Here is a 19,707-nt window from a genome sequence, read left to right as displayed (position 1 = left end):
TAGGCTAGGGAACTGAGAATGAAAGGTGCTGATGTTTGTTTTATTTACAACCATGGTGCAGCAGTATTAAAAATCAGCAACTCGTAGTAACAGGATTGGCTCAACAATCCATCCATCATGAGAGCAAGCACAGTAAAGAAATGCTAACCGGACCACATGAAACTCGGTTCAGAATCACAAGAAAATTCAAGACACAAGTTGATAACCAACATTTAAATAGCAAGATTCCCACTGGTCGAGCCTGGACAGCGCTCTTTTATTTATTTATTTATTGCATTTGTATCCCATATTTTCCCACCTATTTGCGGGCTCATTGTGGCTTACAATACATTGTGATTGATGGGAGTACAATTTGTTACAAATGATTATGGGTTACATTATGAAGAGTTAAAAAAAGCAAAAGCTACCCTAATTCATTTCACTTCATGCAAGGAGCAAATTTGTTTTGCGAGAAACAAAGAAGCCAGGGGACCTGACTCCTGTGTTGTACTGAGAAAATGTGCTCCAGACGCTGGAGCTCTGTAATTTTGTGAGCGGGTAGAAGCAAGCAGAGATCAAGTTTAAAAAGAAACCAACAGTTGGTGCAGCAGTTAACAGCCAGAGGCAGATGGCAACTCTGATCCTTGCTGAACAGGTTATAGGACCAGTCCAGAGTGCCGATACCAGCTTTAAGGATCCCTCCCTACAATCTGAACATCAGACTGCACACGAAAGAAAGCAAGTAGCTGGCTCTCTGGCCACCTTTCATATCCCTCCAAGGCTCTACAAATTCTTGACACTACTAGTATTATCTCAGAGTCATTTTTGACTCTCACTTGTCCTTCATGCCTCAGGTATCTTCACTCTATGTCAAGCTTCTTTATTTTATGCCAGTTATGATCAGCACGTCCTTTTTTTGATGTCGCTAGCATTCATACTTTGATATTGGCTTTTTTTATGGCACGCATAGATTATTGTAATGTTATTTTTACTGGCGCTTCTAAGGTGATTTTCAGAAAGCTCCAAACACTTCAATACACAGCTATTCATCTTCTGTGTCACCTAAGGAGGTCAGATTGTGTCACTCCTCTGCTCAAGCAGTTTCATTGATTAACCCTTGAGCAGCGTTTAAAATATAAACTTCTCCTCACAATCAAAGCATTTTGGCTGGGCTTACCAGCCTGTCTAGCCTGATGATTCCATATATCCCCACTTGTATTTTGCAGTCTTTCAATGATCACTGTTTAGTACTACCTGGACCTTGTTTGGCACAACTGGAAAGTAAGTACAAGATATAGTGCATTTTTTAAATTTTGTAGCCCCTGCTTTATATAACTCACTGCCTTTGTTAGTTTGGGGCGAGCTTTCACTTAAAAAATGTAAGATGGCATTAAAAACATTTATTTCAGCAGACTTACAGACCTTAACCTTGGGCAGTTTCTGGACTCCAGCTCCTTTGTTGAATTTTAAGTGTTTGATATCACTTGTTTTTCTTGGACTGAATATTTATCCTATATTCATTTGTAGTTCTTTTCATTATATTTGTCATTAGTCTGTATACTGCTTTGTCCTGCTAGTCAGCTAAAGCGTTATACCAAGTCTTGAATAAAATGAATAAAATCCACGCCAGACCAGCCCAGACAAGTGGTAGGCGCCAGGTGGGCAGGTGTGATGTTTGGTGCCTCTTCCCAGCTGACTCGCAGATCAGGAAGTAGGCTGGGAAGAGGCTGCAAACATTGCATCCACCCACCTTGCGCATACCACATGTCTCTACTGGTCTGAAAGGACTCAAGGAAAGGAGAATAATCAGTAAGTCTAAATTTTCCCCTCCCTGCTCCCTTCCAAAATTTGTTGAGCACTATGCAGTTTGCATGATAGTCCACCCATGGGGTAGCTGTCCATATGCTGTTAAAAGGCATGATTAGCTCCTGATTGGGCAGAAAATGCCGTATAAATGGAAATTATTATTTTATCATAGTATAAATAATCTCCAGCTGTCAGTGAGTTTTAGAAGAGCTAATTGGTTCAGCCCTATGTATACTATAAAAATTGGATTATAAGATTGTGAATCATTCAACTGTGATTTGTACTTCAAAAGTGTTTCTTTTTCAGCAAAAAAGAGCAAAACAACCCTAATGATCTCTAAACTTTTCTTGGCCAGTCATAGTTATTACTTCTGGGGTGGACCTGGCCTTTGTGAGAGATATTCAATGCTGGCATAAAACTAGTCTCTCCTCTGTTCTGGTGCTACTCAGTTGCTAAGCAAAAATTTGGCACACTGACTGAACAGTAGAGTTGCTATGTGGTAAAGGCAGCTGCCAGGCTAGACCTAAGTACTGAAACTGCTGCTGGGATCCTGCAGTTCTTGAAGCCAGGCAGAGAACAACATGTTTTTCAGGCAGATTAGTCCTAGTTGATGTCAAGAGTGAAAAGCTGAAAGACCCAGACTGGGTCTTGCTCTACAGCATGCATGACCATGTAGCACCAGCTTTCCATAGGGAAATCAGAACTACATCTCCATGCATGCAACAGGACCTGTTAACTTGTCCCCATTGACGTGGGTTCTCTAGGGGGCAGCATCTCCAAATGGGGTTAGTTTTGCACATACTATGACATCTCTGTGGCCACCCTGGTATTCAAGCACTAATCTAAAAACATCATTCTTCAGTTTAATATATTACCTCATTTCTGTTCTTTCAAACCATAGGAGCCAGCTCTGTGGGTGCTGAACACCCTCAATATTGAGTAAGCTCCTTCATTGTGTCCAGGGAGGGGTATTTTGTATATTGTTTGGTATTCCCAATCATTTGGAAATGTATTGTTTATTTATTTTGCCATTTATACCCCACATTATCCTGAATAGAGTTCAATGTGGTGAACAATAAGTAAACAACAGACAAAGTTTACAAAGCCATAAACAAAATATCAAATATAGACCATTGATGGCTAGTTGCAATCTAAGATACTCCATCAATGGATAAAAACCTCTCAAAGAGCAGAGTTTTCAGTCTTTCGTGAAATACCAAGTAATCAGGCTGACCCTTGACTGCCATTGACAGTGAATTCCACCACTTAGCACCCTGGTATCTAATGTCAGTCAAATGATGGTGCCTATGTTTCCAAACCAATGGAAGTTCGAAAGAATTATTGTGAAAGGAGTGAAGACTCTGTCCATCTGTGTGTTGGGGGACAAACTAACTCTCCAAAAATCTAACGGAATGGGATGAAACTTGGCATGGAGCAAAAACTAGTGAAAAGACACATTGCTTGAAAATGGACTAGATTAGACATGGGGGGGGGGGGGGGGTTTCCAGAGAAATAAGCCCCTCCCACCATACCAATGTTTTTCTATGGGAGAAGCAATTTCAGGTTCCGCAGGATAGAAATGTATATACAGCCTCTCCCTTATTCTTTACGCCCTCTTCTCATTCAGAAAATCAAGCCACCCCTTCCCTCTCTCATATAAGTCAGAGATACGCACAGAGAGGCCAGTGTAGTAACAATATTAGAGTTGTGTTCTAAAGCTCAGCACATGGTTTCCTAATGTAAGTATAAGGAAAAAATTTTACTCCCCAGTTCAGTAACCAAATAGTGTAGAAAAATGGGCAATAACATTAGCATGCTGAATGTATGCACACATGGGTCTGCACTTAGTATATACATCTAAGCATGTGTTGGAATGCTATTCTGATACAGGTTTTGCAGTATCAATATTTCTCCAAGGAAAAGCAGGCCTATAATTCTCACATGTTGGTAACTCGGATCCATGTTGCTGGTCCAGAGCTTGTAACAAGCTTTAAACAAGTCTTTGAGCACAAGACATGCTTCGCCACACATGAGCGAGTGCCTTCCCACCCCCAGCAGTTCTCTTTATTTCTGTGGTGAGGAGAGGACACATTTTTTCCCACTCCTTACAGCTGGTTCGGTCTTGGGTCTCTTTTTGTGCCTTCCTTTTGTTTTTTGTATATATCTCTCTCGGGCTTTTCTTCATTTTATTCCTTCTCCATATAATCTGTTTGTCCCGTTTGTCTGTCCTGATTAGATTGTAAGCTGTTTTGAGCAGGGATGGTCTCTTACATGTTCAGTGTACAGCGCTGAGTACGTCTAGTAGCACTTTAGAAATGATAAGTAGTAGTAGTAAGCACTTATCTTAATTATGGGACCCGCAACCAACATCGGCATTGTTTCGCTGAAAGCTGCCTCGGTGTGGTTCTCTTACAATTTGCTACTGCACTCTCAATATCTTTGCATAGTCTTTAAAAAATTAAGACTAAGAAGATTAAGAAATGTTATGAGAAAAATATTGTAAAAAAAAACCAGTACCTATGACAAGGCTGGTGAATTATGGGGAATGAATACCTCATATGAAAGTCACCACTGAGGTCCAAAAAAATTATTTTAAAAAACACATAAAGCTACATGAAATTTATTAAGCATGTTAGTCGGTGCATTCAGTAAAAGATGATAATGTCACACTTAGCATTACAATATCAAGTCTGAGTCATAGCATTGGGTTTCTCTATTAAAGATACTCTGGGGCTCATTTTCAAAGCACTTACTTACAAAGTTCCATAGGTTACAGTGAAACTTTGTAAGTCTAAATGCTTTGAAAATGTGCCTCTGTGTAACTTTGTAAGTCTAAATGCTTTGAAAATATGCGTGTTTGTTATCCCCAGTTTTAAGATTTACAAGACCAGAAACTATGTCCCTGAATATCCTACATATGGATCGCATAAAAATGCACTCTTTGTCACCGCTGATATTTTACTTGTATATACCATGGGTAAATTAATAAAGTTCTTTCCTGCAGGCAAAACAGGGTTTATCTACTTGAAGATGAACTTTATGAAATGAACCCCATAAAAATCAATATTATTTCTAGGGCATTTTTTTTAAAACAAGTAATCTGAAAAGTAATACCATTCCATTTGAGGAAAACTTTTGCTTGTGACAGTTTTTAGGTGGTATAGTGGCCACCAAAATGTCCTCCTGGAGACTTGGATGTTTTAAAATAACTCTTATTTATTTGCATGATGAGGTTCTGGTGCATATTGTTAACTTCTGCATACATACACACATGCATGTAAGCAGTGAGTCTTCCAAATGTTATACCAAAATCAGCACAAGTTTGTTTTTGCTTAGCATAATTAAAACCCAAAACAATGCTTTATAATTTTGGTGATTTCTATATGCATAATATGATACACATGCTTTCCTTATTGAGTTCCTGGAAGTTTCAATATAAACTTCCTGATGCATCCATAATACCCAGCTCAAACTAATAAAACTTGTCATGTTGTAGATGCAGAATGTTAAAATGTATTCTGTATCCTGCCCAGCAAGTATCTCTCTCTCTCTCTCTTTAACAATATCAGTTCATAGTGAGGAAATTAAACGTTTTAGAGAACATCAGCCTCTTTAGCTCCTGCATCTTAAGTTAAGTGTATGCTTCTTCTAAGTTCTCTGTGTCATGTCCATGTTCATCCTTATCTCCATGAAGGGTAGAAAACATTCCTTTAAATATATTAGTGGCTTCCATGAGCTGGTGGTATAACCTGAGTGATAAGGTGAAATGTAGCTGTGACCCGCAAGAGCTAGATTCAGTTCCAGTGCTGTTTGATTGTAAAGAAAATATTTAACGTTCTTCTGTCCAGTGTTTAGTCATACATTTTATATATATTGGCACTGTTTGGTATACACTATCACATTTTTCTTTGGAAAGAGGTTGTCTTTATTTATTTTTTTGTGGGGGGTTTTTTATTGCCAGCTGTAGCGGCTTCTGTGGCTCCATTTTTCTTTCCCCCCCCCCCCCATAAGTGTTTTTATTGGGAAAATAAAACAAGTATAATATCACAATTGTCAAAAACCAACAAAGTAACATTTCAATATTAACAACCCCCCTCCCATCCCTCAATCCCAAGTACTACTACATTCTCCCATGAGAGTGCACTGTTGGTTCTTCAGCACACTCCCTATAGTCATACCCAGCCCCCTGTGGCTCTCTTTTTCATGATTGATAAACATGTCAAGAGTGGTATGATGATTAGTACCATAAATTTGTTTTCACTTTTTCAGAAATTCAGGAGAGTGGCCTGTCTCCTTGTCTCCCACTACTGGTATCTAATCCCACACAAGGAAAAAGGTTTTTTGAAGAAACCCTTTTTCAGCAAAGTGAATTGGATTTTGCTCCACTGAGGTAAGAGAGAGGGTTCTTTTCTAAGGATTTCCTGATCCCTGTAACCACATCTGTAGTGTTAATTTCACAGTGTGCTTTCCCACACTATGATGAATGTTCTGATTGATCATCCACCCCCAGTATATTATAATGTTTGTCCTTCTAGCATAACAAGTACTTACAGTGGTGTTTTAGCTTGGCCACCTGGGGTTTGATTATTATAACAGAATTTCTGTGTGAGCAGTCTGAAAAAGCACCCTTTAAGCCTGTTCTGTATAGGCAGCATAGACACCTATGTGCCTTTATAAAATAGGCACTCAGAACTAGTCCCTGTAGCATGTAAGTGCTGATGTACTTATTTATATTTGCTGGGCAGGATACAGAAGTTAGTGTAAATGTGTGCATGTACTCGCATCCTATATAATAAAAAGCACCTCCAACATTCTGAAGCTGACTCCGTGGCACTGTGGCAATGTAGGGTTCGTAAGTCTGTAGTTCAGCGTTTCATTGGCTCTCACTGTCAACGAAGAACCAATCAGACAGAACGGAACTTGGAGGAGGGAAGTGGAGTGGATTGAATCTCTAACAAACAATCATATACAGGGAGGTACAAACATCAGTGGAGGCAAGTGCACAGAATGGAAGGGAAGACAAACATTTAATCACTTTGTCACTCACAGACATCACACACACACAATCACTCTGTGTATCTCTCTCTTGCACTGTCTGTAAAACACACTGTCACTCTCAGTCTCTCACATGGGCAACTGTATGTTGCATTCTCATGAGTAAGGAGCTCTTCTGATGTGATTGTTAAACTGATTGAAGGGCCTGAACAGGAAAAACTTTGACCACATTGTAACACAGTTTACACACAAAATATTGTATATAAAGAAATCTTACACATGTAAACAACAATTATATTCAGAATACAACCGTGGAAACATTAATGACAGGAACTCATTACATTGCTAGCGCCCGTTTCATTGCGTTAAGAAACGGGCCTTTTTTACTAGTATTTTATAAAGTAGTGCTGAAACATGGTACTGTGTTGAGTCATCCTCAATAAAAGTTTTGCAATTTACATTGAGCATCTTTGGTCTAATTTGAAGAGCCTGGTGTGTTCCCACTCTTCGTCTTATCATAAAATAGACATGTACGTTGCAGTTACCCTCCTGGGAATGCCTACACATATTCCTCCAGATTCTATATAGTGCGCCTAGAGATCTGCACCAAAATCCAAGCATATTCCATAACAATTTGCGTAACTTAATTGGCATAACAAGCTAAATCAGCATTGATAACAGCTCTTAACAAGCACTAATGAGCACTAATTGGCAATAATTAGAATTTACACGCACAACTCGCTGAGTGCATTCTGTAATGCAGTGCGCCTAACTTCTAATGCACAGAGGCAAAAAAGGGCGAGGTTATGGGCAGGGGATTGGGCATTTTATGGGTGTTCTGAAATTTACGCACATAGTTATAGAATATGTCCCAGTGCACCTAAATCTATGTGTCAGGATTTACGCCATGTTTTCGCTGGTGTAAATGGAGGCACATAGATTTAGGTTCTGAGATGTCAACTAAGCATATTCTGTTTACTGCACCTAAATCTAGGCATCGCTTATGGAATAAGCTTAGTCTTCATTGATTTCCACGCCAAATTTTTTGTAGGTACCATATATAGAATCTCCCCCAGTATGCGTTTAAGTACACACCATCTTGTCAGCACATGTACTTAAATACGTGTAAACCGCTGTGTAGTATAATAAAAGGCCTTTTCTGTGTGTTGAACAGGCTTTTCATACAGAAAACCTTTTATGAATGTACCCCCTCCATGGTATCAGTTTTGTACACACTGGAAGGTTAAGTGACTTGCCCAGAGTCACAAAGATCTGCAGTGGGAATTGAACCCGCTACACTAACCATTAGGCCACTCTTTCACTCCTAGATGTGTGCATGTTTTTTTTTTTGTGTCATTCCTGCTTAAGGGCCTTGAATCCACTTCTAGTAACTCCTGAAAATTTCTGAAATGTCCCAGAAAAAAGCAAGCACATATGGAGAAAAGCAAGTACCCATGTCCATGCTGCATATTAGAATATAAAAGTCTATGGCAAGTCATAGTATAGCAAAGTAATATTTAGAGGTGTCCCAAAATAATCAGTCTGCTCTTAATCTTCAATCAAACTCATAATAGTATCCAATTTTGGGGAAAATAGGATTAATATATCGAGACCTTCACCTCTCCCTATCCCCCCCCCAAAACAAAAACATAAATATATAATAGTTTGAACTTTGCACCAGTGTTCTAACATTTAGATAGATGATTGCTTCTGCTTAAAGAACTGTAAACATTTAATGAGATTATTTTTTTTCTGTTCCAGAGGGTCTCTTGATGTCTCTGAGCTCTCTAGACACCACACAAGGCCTCTACATATGGGTGATGCTGTGCAGCTGGCAGCCACTGAAGTTTCCATTGACCTTGTCAGTGGCTGCTTCACCTTATCCCAGCACCCACTTGCTCTGAGTGCCTTCCAGGCTGGAGATGCTAGTAGTACATTCTTTTTATCACAGCACCCCATTTCTCCTTCTAGTCTGAGGAATGAGGAGGCGAAAGAGGAAGAAGGTAAAGAGCATTGGAACCAAACAGACTGTAGTGCTGCACATTGCAACCCAGATGGCAATAAGGACTCTCTTATGCCAGATACACTGATGATGACCAACAATCAGATGGAGCTACAAAAACATGAAGTTTCTTCTGCTGATGAGGCTCACAAGGGTTTTGCTACTGATGAAGTTTCATTCTTGGATAGCAGTATTCCTGCCCCTCTTCTGCTTGAGCTTCTGGAGAAAGAAATAGGATTATCCAGTAGTGCCAGATTCTCATCAGGATCTGTGAGCTCTTCCAGCAAAGCCTCATCAACTAGGGACCCTGATAAAGAGAAGACACAACAAGTTGAGGATGCAGGTTTGCAAGAATTTGAAGATCTGGGACAAGAATCCTGTCAGTCATTGAATGAAGTCAGACCTATTCTTGGATCCAGTCTTTCATTTATAGATTCCACTGAGGCAAATATCCCAGCACTGTCTTCCAAACTGTTAATGACAACCATGGGAGAATGTGTGGACTTGAATGGCTCTCCTCAGTCGGACTTGTCTGGCACTACTATTCATGCTGTGGTTAAACAGCCCAGTGGTGCCACCACAGATGAGCCATTGAAGCAGCTATGCTCTGAAATCATGCACAAGCATCAAGAAAAAAAAGCCTGTGATTCTACGGGAAACGGTGCTTCTCAAAATCTCTCTCTCCATACAGCCACTGTTAAATCTACCGAAACGTATAGTAACAAAAAGAACACCTCTGAAATCCAGAGAGGGAATATCCAGGCTGATCTGACAATTTCATCTGGATGTAGCATAGAGAGAGGACATAAAGATACAGACATTTCCCCTTCTTTCAACCCTCCCATGGATGATAGCTCTTTGTGTGGGCGACTGGTTGACCCTATCTCGCAGTCAACTCCAGGAATGTTTATGAATAAAAGCAGCAAACTAAAATTGCCCTCTAAACTGACCACCATCAAATCAAGTCTTCAGTCTTTAAGTGAAGAACTTTCTAGCAGATCATCCAAAAGTACACTTACTTCATTTCAATGGGCACAATCAGATCAAAGTGGCCATGAAGCTAATTTTGAAAGTAGTAAATCTTTAAAAGGGTCATCATCACCTACAGGAAGAATTGGGTCTCTCCCTGCTTTGAACTACATAGAGAAAGTAGGAGCTTGGAACATGAACCAGCCATCAGAGAAGATTTCATTTGATACTCTAGCTCTGCGTGGTCTGACAGGAGTATCTCCTAAGAAGAAAGCCTATAGTGCAGTAGCTGACTCTTTAAACCGCATGCTGTCTAAGCAGGCCAAGTATAGTAACCCAAAGAGAGCTTTAGCTGCATCGTTTGCAGGCCCTTCCTCTCTGTCTGGTTTGAATTCTGAAGACAAAATGCCAATATATACATTACCACTGACTAGGTCTCAATCTGACAACATTGTAAACATAGCAAGCAAAGATAATTTGCAGGCTGATGAACCTCAAAGGAAGATCCAGAAGGAAACAGTTCAAGTCTTAACAGAGAGAGACTTAAATAAGAGCAGCCAGACTGGGGTGCTAGATGGGCGGAAAAGTAATGCTGATCTGACAGAGTCTAGTGAAAAGCACAGTAAAAGTTCTCTTGATACTAGTGATCCCATGCCTACTTCAGATTTTAAGGACAGTAGCAAAGGTTTGGAAGAAATTGTGTTCCGTTTTAATGAAAAGATTCTTAACCCTTTCAAAGAAACTGCACATGTCAAGCAGGAGAAATTCGAAATTAGCAATCAGCCATCAAATGCCACTTTCACCATCAGCAAGATTAGCAAGCATCAATTCAGTGATGGTTCTGTGAATGCTAATTTTAAAACTTGCCATATTTCTCAGTCAAACAGCCCTTGTGAACAGACAGCTACAGAATCAACTGAAGTCATTTCTGACCACACTCTCATTGGTCCAGAGGTAGATAATTATTCCTCTTACTGGCCGCCTACAATAAAAACACTTGAAATGAATGAAGTAAACATTGAAGAAAGAATACCGGTAAGTTTTTAATTATTTTGTTCCCTCGAGTAGTCTTTGTGAGGGGTGGAGCAATAACCGGGAAGAGCTGGTGCATTTTACAGATATTTGACTGAAGTTGTGTATGTTCAAGAATTACAGATGTCTCAAAGTTTCTAAACAGATATGTCAGCAATTTCTCATAACATAGCTTATTATTAGGACTTCTTAGGGGTTTATAAATCTTAAATTTAGGTGTTTCTTTTCAAGCTAACGAGAGTACAGAAAATCAGTGTTTATCGGTGTTTTCATGTACATTATTTGTTTAGTGGAATCAAATAATGTAGGTTTGTGTCACTTAGGCAGTCTCAGCATAGAAATGGCACCAAAACTAAGTGGAGGCTACAAGACAACCCAGGGTGGGGTGAGAGTATGAGGGGAATGGTGTTTTCCGGTTTTATCCAATAAACGCTTACTGTAAAGGGAGAAGGGAGGGAGTTATTGGTATTTGGCTGAAACCTAAAATCTGAAGCCCTACTTGTGCTTCATGACCATTGCACAAAACATGCATTGATTTTTATAGTTATCTTTATTTTTTTTTCTTTCCACCTAATTACCAACCTCTATTCCTTCCAACGTATAGCTTAACATAATTGGCAAATATCAGAATATGGATCATAGTAGTTAGGGGCATAGTTATCAACCTGGGCTACTGTTGTCATGTTATTTTACCACAGGTCCTATTTTATGAAATGAGACCTAGTTATTAAACGACTGTGGTTAACAATAAAATAATACATCTTAGGGGGGAATGCTTCTGTTAAGTCGGGTTGTTTTATCATGTCAGGTTATTTTTGCACAGGGTCCTATTTTATGCAGTGAGACACTGTGCTAAATTTATCTGACTTGTGGTAAAATAACTGACTTAACAGTAGCCCATGTTGATAATTCCCTCCCCACTTAGTCTCTTTCTACTGTAGATTGTATACCATGTTGGATTTTAGCTGCACTAGGATACTGTACTTTAAAAAGAATAATTCAGAGGGTATATAGAATTTTGGTTCTGTAATGATATTTGGTTAAGTACATAAGTAATGCCACACTGGGAAAGACCAAGGGTCCATCGAGCCCAGCATCCTGTCCACGAGAGCGGCCAATCCAGGCCAAGGGCACCTGGCAAACTTCCAAAACGTACAAACATTCTATACATGTTATTCCTGGAATTGTGGATTTTTCCCAAGTCCATTTAGTAGTGGTTTATGGACTTGTCCTTTAGGAAACCGTCTAACCCCTTTTTAAACTCTGCTAAGCTAACCGCCTTCACCACGTTCTCCGGCAATGAATTCCAGAGTTTAATTATGCATTGGGTGAAGAAATATTTTCTCCGATTTGTTTTAAATTTACTACACTGTAGTTTCATCGCATGCCCCCTAGTCCTAGTATTTTTGGAAAGCGTGAACAGACGCTTCATATCCACCTGTTCCATTCCACTCATTATTTTATATACCTCTATCATGTCTCCTCTCAGCCGTCTCTTCTCCAAGCTGAATAGCCCTAGCCTCCTTAATCTTTCTTCATAGGGAAGTCGTCCCATCCCCGCTATCATTTTAGTTGCCCTTCGCTGCACCTTTTCCAATTGTACTATATCTTTCTTGAGATGCGGCGACCAGAATTGAACACAATACTCAAGGTGCGGTCGCACCATGGAGCGATACAACGGCATTATAACATCCTCACACCTGTTTTCCATACCTTTCCTAATAATATCCAACATTCTATTCGCTTTCCTAGCCGCAGCAGCACACAGAGCAGAAGGTTTCAGTGTATTATCGACGACGACACCCAGATCCCTTTCTTGGTCCGTACTCCTAACGTGGAACCTTGCATGATGTAGCTATAATTCGGGTTCTTTTTTTCCACATGCATCACCTTGCACTTGCTCACATTAAATGTCATCTGCCATTTAGCCGCCCAGTCTCCCAGTCTCGTAAGGTCCTCTTGTAATTTTTCACAATCCTGTCGCGAGTTAGCGACTTTGAATAACTTTGTGCCATCAGCAAATTTAATTACCTCGCTAGTTACTCCCATCTCTAAATCATTTATAAATATATTAAAAAGCAGCGGTCCTAGCACAGACCCCTGAGGAACCCCACTAACTACCCTTCTCCATTGTGAATACTGCCCATTTAACCCCAATCTCTGTTTCCTATCCTTCAACCAGTTTTTAATCCACAATAGGACATTTCCTCCTATCCCATGACCCTCCAATTTCCTCTGTAGCCTTTCATGAGGTACCTTGTCAAACGCTTTTTGAAAAACCTTATCAGAATAGTACCATAAAAGAGAGGCATAAGCATGTATAATAACTTTTTTTTCAAAAAGCAAAAGAAAAGTCTGCAAAAGAAAATAAAGAAGAGTTAGTTTTACAATGATTGCTTTTTTTTTTTTCTTCTCTTTTTCCTACTGTAGGCATACCTTCATAATCTTGGCATTGATCAATCACCTTCAACTATACTGAAACCATTCATCTCACCAGGAACAATTAAAGAGCTGGAATTTTCACCATCAGAGCTCCAAACAGTGAAGGATTCCACAGACACCCCAACAAAAAGTGTATCACAGTTTGAAGGTATGGACCGAATGAGAAGGTGGTTTCATGAATCGCAAGAGGAAAGTAAAGATCATTTTTGAATTGCCAAAGGAAAAAAAAGATCATTTTTTTTCTTTGCCCTGTATACCTTCTGATGCAAATATAGCAACCTTGGAATTGAGCAGACTTGGCATTCTTCATGAAAGTATTTTTTTAGCACCTTATATAGTAAAATAGACTTGACTTATCTGTCAAAGGTAACACAGAGGGGCATAATTGAACGAAAACGCCTATCTCCATGGGCGTTTATCTCCGAGAACGGGTCCGTGAAGGGGCGGACCGAACCGTATTTTGGGAAAAAATAGACGCCCATGTTTTATTCAACAATGTGTGAGCTGGGCGTTTTTGTTTTTCAGCGATAATGGAAAATGAAAGCGCCCAGCTCAAAAACGAATAAATCCAAGACATTTATTCGTGGGAGGGGCCAGGATTCGTAGTGCACTGGTCCCCCTCACATGCCAGGACATCAACCGGGCACCCTAGGGGGCACTTTTACAAAACCAAAAAAACAGGTAAAAGAGCTCCCAGGTGCATAGCACCCTTCCCTTGTGTGTTGAGCCCCCCAAATCCCCCTCAAAACCCACTGCCCACAAGTCTACACCATTACTATAGCCCTAAGGGGTGAAGGGGGGCACCTACATGTGGGTACAGTGGTTTTGGGGGGTTGGACGACTAATAAGCATTAAGCAGCACAATTGTAACAGGTAGGGGGGATGGGCCTGGGTCCACCTGCCTGAAGTCCACTGCACCCCCTAACAACTCCTCCAGTGACCTGCATACTGCTGCCAGGGAGCTGGGTATGACATTTGAGGGTGAAAATAAAAAGTTGTGAAACATCATTTTTTTGTGGTGGGAGGGGGTTAGTGACCACTGGGGGAGTCAGGGGAGGTCATCCCCGATTCCCTCCAGTGGTCATCTGGTCATTTAGGGCACTTTTTGGGGCCTTATTCGTGAAAAAACAGGGTCCAGGAAAAGTGTCCTAAATTCTAGCTAAAAACGCATACTTTTTTCCCATTATCAGTGAAATGCGCCCATCTTTGTTCGGCAGATAACCACGCCCCAGTTCCGCCTTCGCCACACCTCTGACACGCCCCCATCAACTTTGTCCGCATCCGCGACGGAGTGCAGTTGAAAACGTCCAAAAATCGGCTTTCGATTATACCGCTTTATTCGTTTTTGTGAGATAAACGTCCATCTCCCGATTTAGGTCGGAACTTGGGTGTTTTTCTCGTTCGATTATAAGCAGGATAGTGTAGGTGCTACTCTGTGTAGAGATTGTTTACCAAATTGTGTGAAATAATGACATGAGATATATATCTGTACATTTTCAAAGTGTAGTACCGGTTCAGTAGAGGAAAGCTCACCCTAGGCACTAGTGATCTAAAGCCAAACTGGGTAGCTAATTTCTAAATGTCTCTTTGCAGCTAATCACAACCACAGAATACCCTCTCCGAATTATTTTTTATGGACCATCAGTTGAAAGCTGAGTAAACACCAGTCATATATAAAAATCTTCATGGGTTCATTTTTCACTAGCAATTTTCAATTCAGTTTCAAATTCTAATGCTTTTAATAGCGCACTTATCTTCTGGTTATAGAAATGTTTGTAGTATATCGGCTTAATATTTATACAGGAGACTGTCATCTAACATAGTACCATGTTTTGCTATGCTGCATCAGGGAAAAGCTCCTGTGAAAAAATTCATACAGTCAATGAATGGTCCTCCATAATATTTACTACATTAAGATAAATAGCATTCTCTCCAAACAGGTCTGTAGTCGTATGTTTGATGTAATCAGTCAAATCACAACAAGGAAAGCCATTCTAATTCTTCATTCTGGCCATTAGGCTTAACTGTGTTTAAAACATAAATCTAATGTTGTCCTTTATAATTGGCAGTCATTCATAATTCCCAACCCCGATGAACCGCATCAGTTGCCCTCCATCTAATATTCATGTCCATAATGCTGGGTAATCTAGTAAACTACCAAAGGTGCATCAGTATTGCCAGTCTTCATTCTTGATTTATGCTCATTTAACCGCAGATGAATTGCACGAGTCATTCTACCCACATATACCAGTTGGCATGGGCAATGATGACATCTGTCATCCAGGTGGTATATCCTCAAGATTTCACTAATTGATTTGTTCTTGGACAGATCCATGTAGGGCCCTCAAGGTTAGTAGTACTCCATTGGCACAATCTACACTGTGCGTGTGTCCTTTCTGTTTCTTCCACTATAAACTGATTCCCAGTAGTTGATAATTGTTCATCAATAACTGTCTCACACTGCTACAATCAGTAATTCAAGGGCTCATTTAAGTAAACTTGGTACTGGCCTATGTTTATGTACCAGTCATACAACAGCTCATGATAAATTTGAGTAAGGAAGCCCAACATGAATTTCTCTTCCTGCACAGATTGAACTGGTTGTGACAACACATCTCTCTGTGCAAATTGTGTTTGTAAATGTGCTTTACGTACCACTAGTGAGAGGAGCAAAGAGTGGGAACAGAGTTGGGTGCTTCGAAACAGACCAGAGGCACTTTGGTGTGAATCAGCTCTGTTAAACCCCTCACCAGGCCCTCAGCTTCGTTATACCCCTCACCTTCATCTGCCGTCATCGTATTTGTATGTATTTGTTTTACTTGATATGTTTACCACATTGATTTTTTTTTGGTTACATTTGTACCCCGCGCTTTCCCACTCATGGCAGGCTCAATGCGGCAGGCAATGGAGGGTTAAGTGACTTGCTCAGAGTCACAAGGAGCTGCCTGTGCCAGGAATCAAACTCAGTTTCTCAGGACCAAAGTCCACCACCCTAACCACTAGGCCACTCCTCCACTTGATGTATAAAAAAGGTGGAATTGTTTAGTAAAAGTTTGTTTTATTGGACAGGAACTTTCTTTTTGGGGTACCAGGATTGACATAGAAAAAACTAAAATTTTCTAGATCAGGGCAAAAATGATAGGACTCGTGTCAACAAACTGGGTATGAAGCACAGTATTCTCCTACCATTACTTAACATTTCCATAGTGCTAGTAGGCAGATGCTGCACTCTACAGATAGGCGTAAAGAGAAAGTCGCTGCTCAGTGGAGCTTATAATCTAGCTGAGATACACAGACAAGAAAACTACATTTCTAATAAATGTTACTGTAAATGCATATACATTTTGTAGAGGGTTGTGTGTGCCTGACTTTATATTTTTGGAAAAAATGTGTTCCTTTTATGCTCACAATGTGTGTGTGTTTTAAGGATCCTCATGGTTGTTGAGGAATGTGCTAGTTCTAGGAGAGGCTATTAATGATTTGCAGACTTATCATGAACTAAAATGAAGATAAGATCTACGTTTAATCCATATTAGTTTTGGTACTGCCTTTGATATGCAGATACTTCCTTAATAACTTCTAGGGGGATAGATTATACTAAAATAAATTTGTATATGGGGCAGGAATGAATGTAATGTCTTTTATTCTTTGTAGGAGACTCACAGAAGGACATTGAATCCAGCTTCTATTCTGGTGTGTCCACTCTAAGCATGTCTATCCCAATGGGTTCTGATGTTGGTAATGATACTCCATTACCCACTGAGTTCTCACCATCATCACTTTTAAGATCCTCCCAGGAGAGACCAGTCAATCAGTGTAACATCACCCACTGTCCAACTAAGCAAGTGGAGCTTCCATTCCAGTTCCCTGTCGAAGGTACTGTAGAAACAACAATTACCCAAGAATCAAATGACAAACAAGTGCTTCCAGAGTTGTCTACCTCCTACTGCTGTAATGAAAACCCCCAAATAATTTCTAAACGTGTACAAATGCTAATTGATAAATTTGAATCTAGAAGTCCTACCCTAAGCCAAGACAATCAAACCTCAAGTTCTTTAGCGAACACTGCAGTGGAAATGGAAAGCAATAGAGTATTGTCTTCAAGTTTTGGTGCATCATTCAACCAACAAAACAAAGACTTGGAAAATGAATCATTTGTTGGGTCTAGGACTCTTAAAGAGATCCGCAAACTGTTAGAGGAAGCAGAAGATATTACTCATTACAGTTCAAATCCTGCTTCTTTTTGCTCCTTGAAAGGATACAATGAATTTTCTTCACCTTCAGATTGCTTTCGAGACTCCACATCACCAAGAAATAGCACTGGAAACCTAACTCCATTGCTTGAACGGAGATTATCATGGGGCTCCTCAAGCAGCTTATCAAAAGACAGCAGTCAGATGAAAACACTTTCTCTCTTAAAGGACAGTTTAAAATGGGAGACTGTAGAAAAGAAGACCATACCAGCAGTACAAAACAATGTGGAACAATCTAAGCCAGCAGAACCATTGAGACGGTCAGAACCAGAGGGATGCAGTGGTGCAGTAGTAGATACAAATGCACCTGCTTCTGTTCTCCCTGACAAAGATAGCCCCGATGAGGAATCCTCTGGTGAAAGGGGTTTTGATTTGCAGAGCAGCCTCACCACAGAGATCTTGAATGGTGTTTCTCATTCCCTCGAAGGCCTTGAACATGCGCTGACTCAGACAAGCATAATGTGTAATGCAAAGGGGGACAGTGTTCGAGAGAGTGATGACAGCAGCAGTGCTGATTCACTGGCAGCCCGTGTTGCAAGCCTTCTGAAAGGTGAAGACCCCCTGACACGTGCAACACAATTGATTCAGAATGCTGAGGAGGAACAGAAAAGAACACAAGGTAAGAAAAGAGGTCTTCCAAGTTTAGACAAACTGAGACATAACCTATATATTGCAACATTATTGTATACCTGGAATGACCATCAGAATATGGTGTATCCAGTTCTTAGATTTATTATTGCACCAACAGGCCTCCACTGCATCCTTTCTCACACCACTGAATACCAGGCTGCATAAGCCTGAGAAAGAAGGAATAATTGAATACTCTGCATAGGTGGGGAAAGGATTGAAGTAGCTTTTGAGGTGAGATGGGGAGGAAGGAAAAAAGTATGCTGCCGTCAGGGATGCAAGAGAGTGGAGGAGGAGAGCTTTCTAGGAACAGAATGTGTATGTTGGGGTCAGGGATTGGAATGGGAGTGTGCTACTATCAGGTTTGCAGGGATGATGAAGGTGGGAATAGAGAGAAAGTATATACCAATTTAAAAATTTTAATATAAAAAAAAGACATGAAAAATAAGCTACCCAAAATTTAATGTGAACCACTGATATACATAGATTTTACTGCCTTCACAAAGCACCTAATTAGCTTGAAACTTGAATACCTAAATTTACAATTTATAATCCCATAAAATCAGAAGCCTTAGATATCTATCTACTGAACTGCCTCCTCCTTCCATCTCTTCTTTTAATTTGTATAGCTGTTATCTTTTATCTGTAAACCGCTTAGATATAGTAACATAGTAAATGACGGCAGATAGACCTGCATGGTCCATCCAGTCTGCCTGAGAAGATAAACTCATTGCATAACGTATGAGGTGATTCAGCATATGTATACCTGATCTTGATTTGTGCATGCCGTTATCAGGGCACAGACCATAGAAGTCTGTCCGCCACTGTCCTTGTTCTTAAACTTCTGAAGTTATTTATTTTATTTTTATTTTATAACATTTATATCCCACAATTTTTCAACTGACATTGGTTCAATGTGGCTCACATTAGCAACGGGGGTGTTAACAGACCATGAGGTGTATTTTCAAAGCACTTAGACTTACAAAGTTCCATAATAGCCTATGGAACTTTGTAAGTCTAAGTGCTTTGAAAATGAGCCCCATATGTAGTTAGAGTTGGGTTCAGAAAGTTACAGAGGTTGCTTATAAAAGGGCAAGGTGTACGGATCAGCTGATCACTTATTCAAGAGGAACTGAGAGAAGGATCATAGATCAAGGTTACCATGGGAATAATTAGTGGCCCTCATAATAAAGTTTTCTGAAGAAAAATGCTTTGAGGCATTTGCGAAAGTTGAAGTATTGACCTCTACGTCTTAACATTTTTAGTAGGGCATTCAATAGTTTTGTGCCTTGGTATGAGAAGCCAGCTCAGTATATGGTCTTGTATATTAGTTTCTGGCATTTTGGGTAGTGGAGGTTTAGGTAAGTGCGGGCTCCAGCTTTTCGTTCCTGAGAGAGAGGTCGATTAGGACTTTCATATAAGTTAGGGCCATATCAAACGTTATTCGATGGATCAGGGTGCATATTTTGAATGAAATGCGCTTCTTAATTGGGAGCCAGTGGAGCTTTTGCAATAGTGGATCTCCTTTATTGTTACATGTTTTTCTTAGTATTAATGTTGCTGCTGTATTCTGTGTGGTCTGAAGTTTTTTCAGGATTTCTT

The 19,707-nt window shown here is 40.1% G+C and overlaps 1 protein-coding gene across 1 annotated transcript in view; it reads left to right on the top strand.

The window, feature by feature from the left end:
- Positions 1–19,707, top strand: part of ALMS1 (ALMS1 centrosome and basal body associated protein) — a 178,127-nt gene that overhangs the window by 37,092 nt on the left and 121,328 nt on the right. Inside the window, exons 4-7 of the mRNA XM_030190952.1 lie at positions 6,055–6,175; positions 8,542–10,786; positions 13,214–13,373; positions 16,880–18,097. Coding sequence (XP_030046812.1) covers positions 6,055–6,175; positions 8,542–10,786; positions 13,214–13,373; positions 16,880–18,097 — 3,744 coding nt within the window. The remainder of the gene's footprint in view (positions 1–6,054; positions 6,176–8,541; positions 10,787–13,213; positions 13,374–16,879; positions 18,098–19,707) is intronic.

Source organism: Microcaecilia unicolor, chromosome 2 (assembly GCF_901765095.1).
Source record: "Microcaecilia unicolor chromosome 2, aMicUni1.1, whole genome shotgun sequence".
Taxonomy (NCBI): domain Eukaryota; kingdom Metazoa; phylum Chordata; class Amphibia; order Gymnophiona; family Siphonopidae; genus Microcaecilia; species Microcaecilia unicolor.
This window is presented reverse-complemented; position numbering and strand designations above follow the sequence as displayed.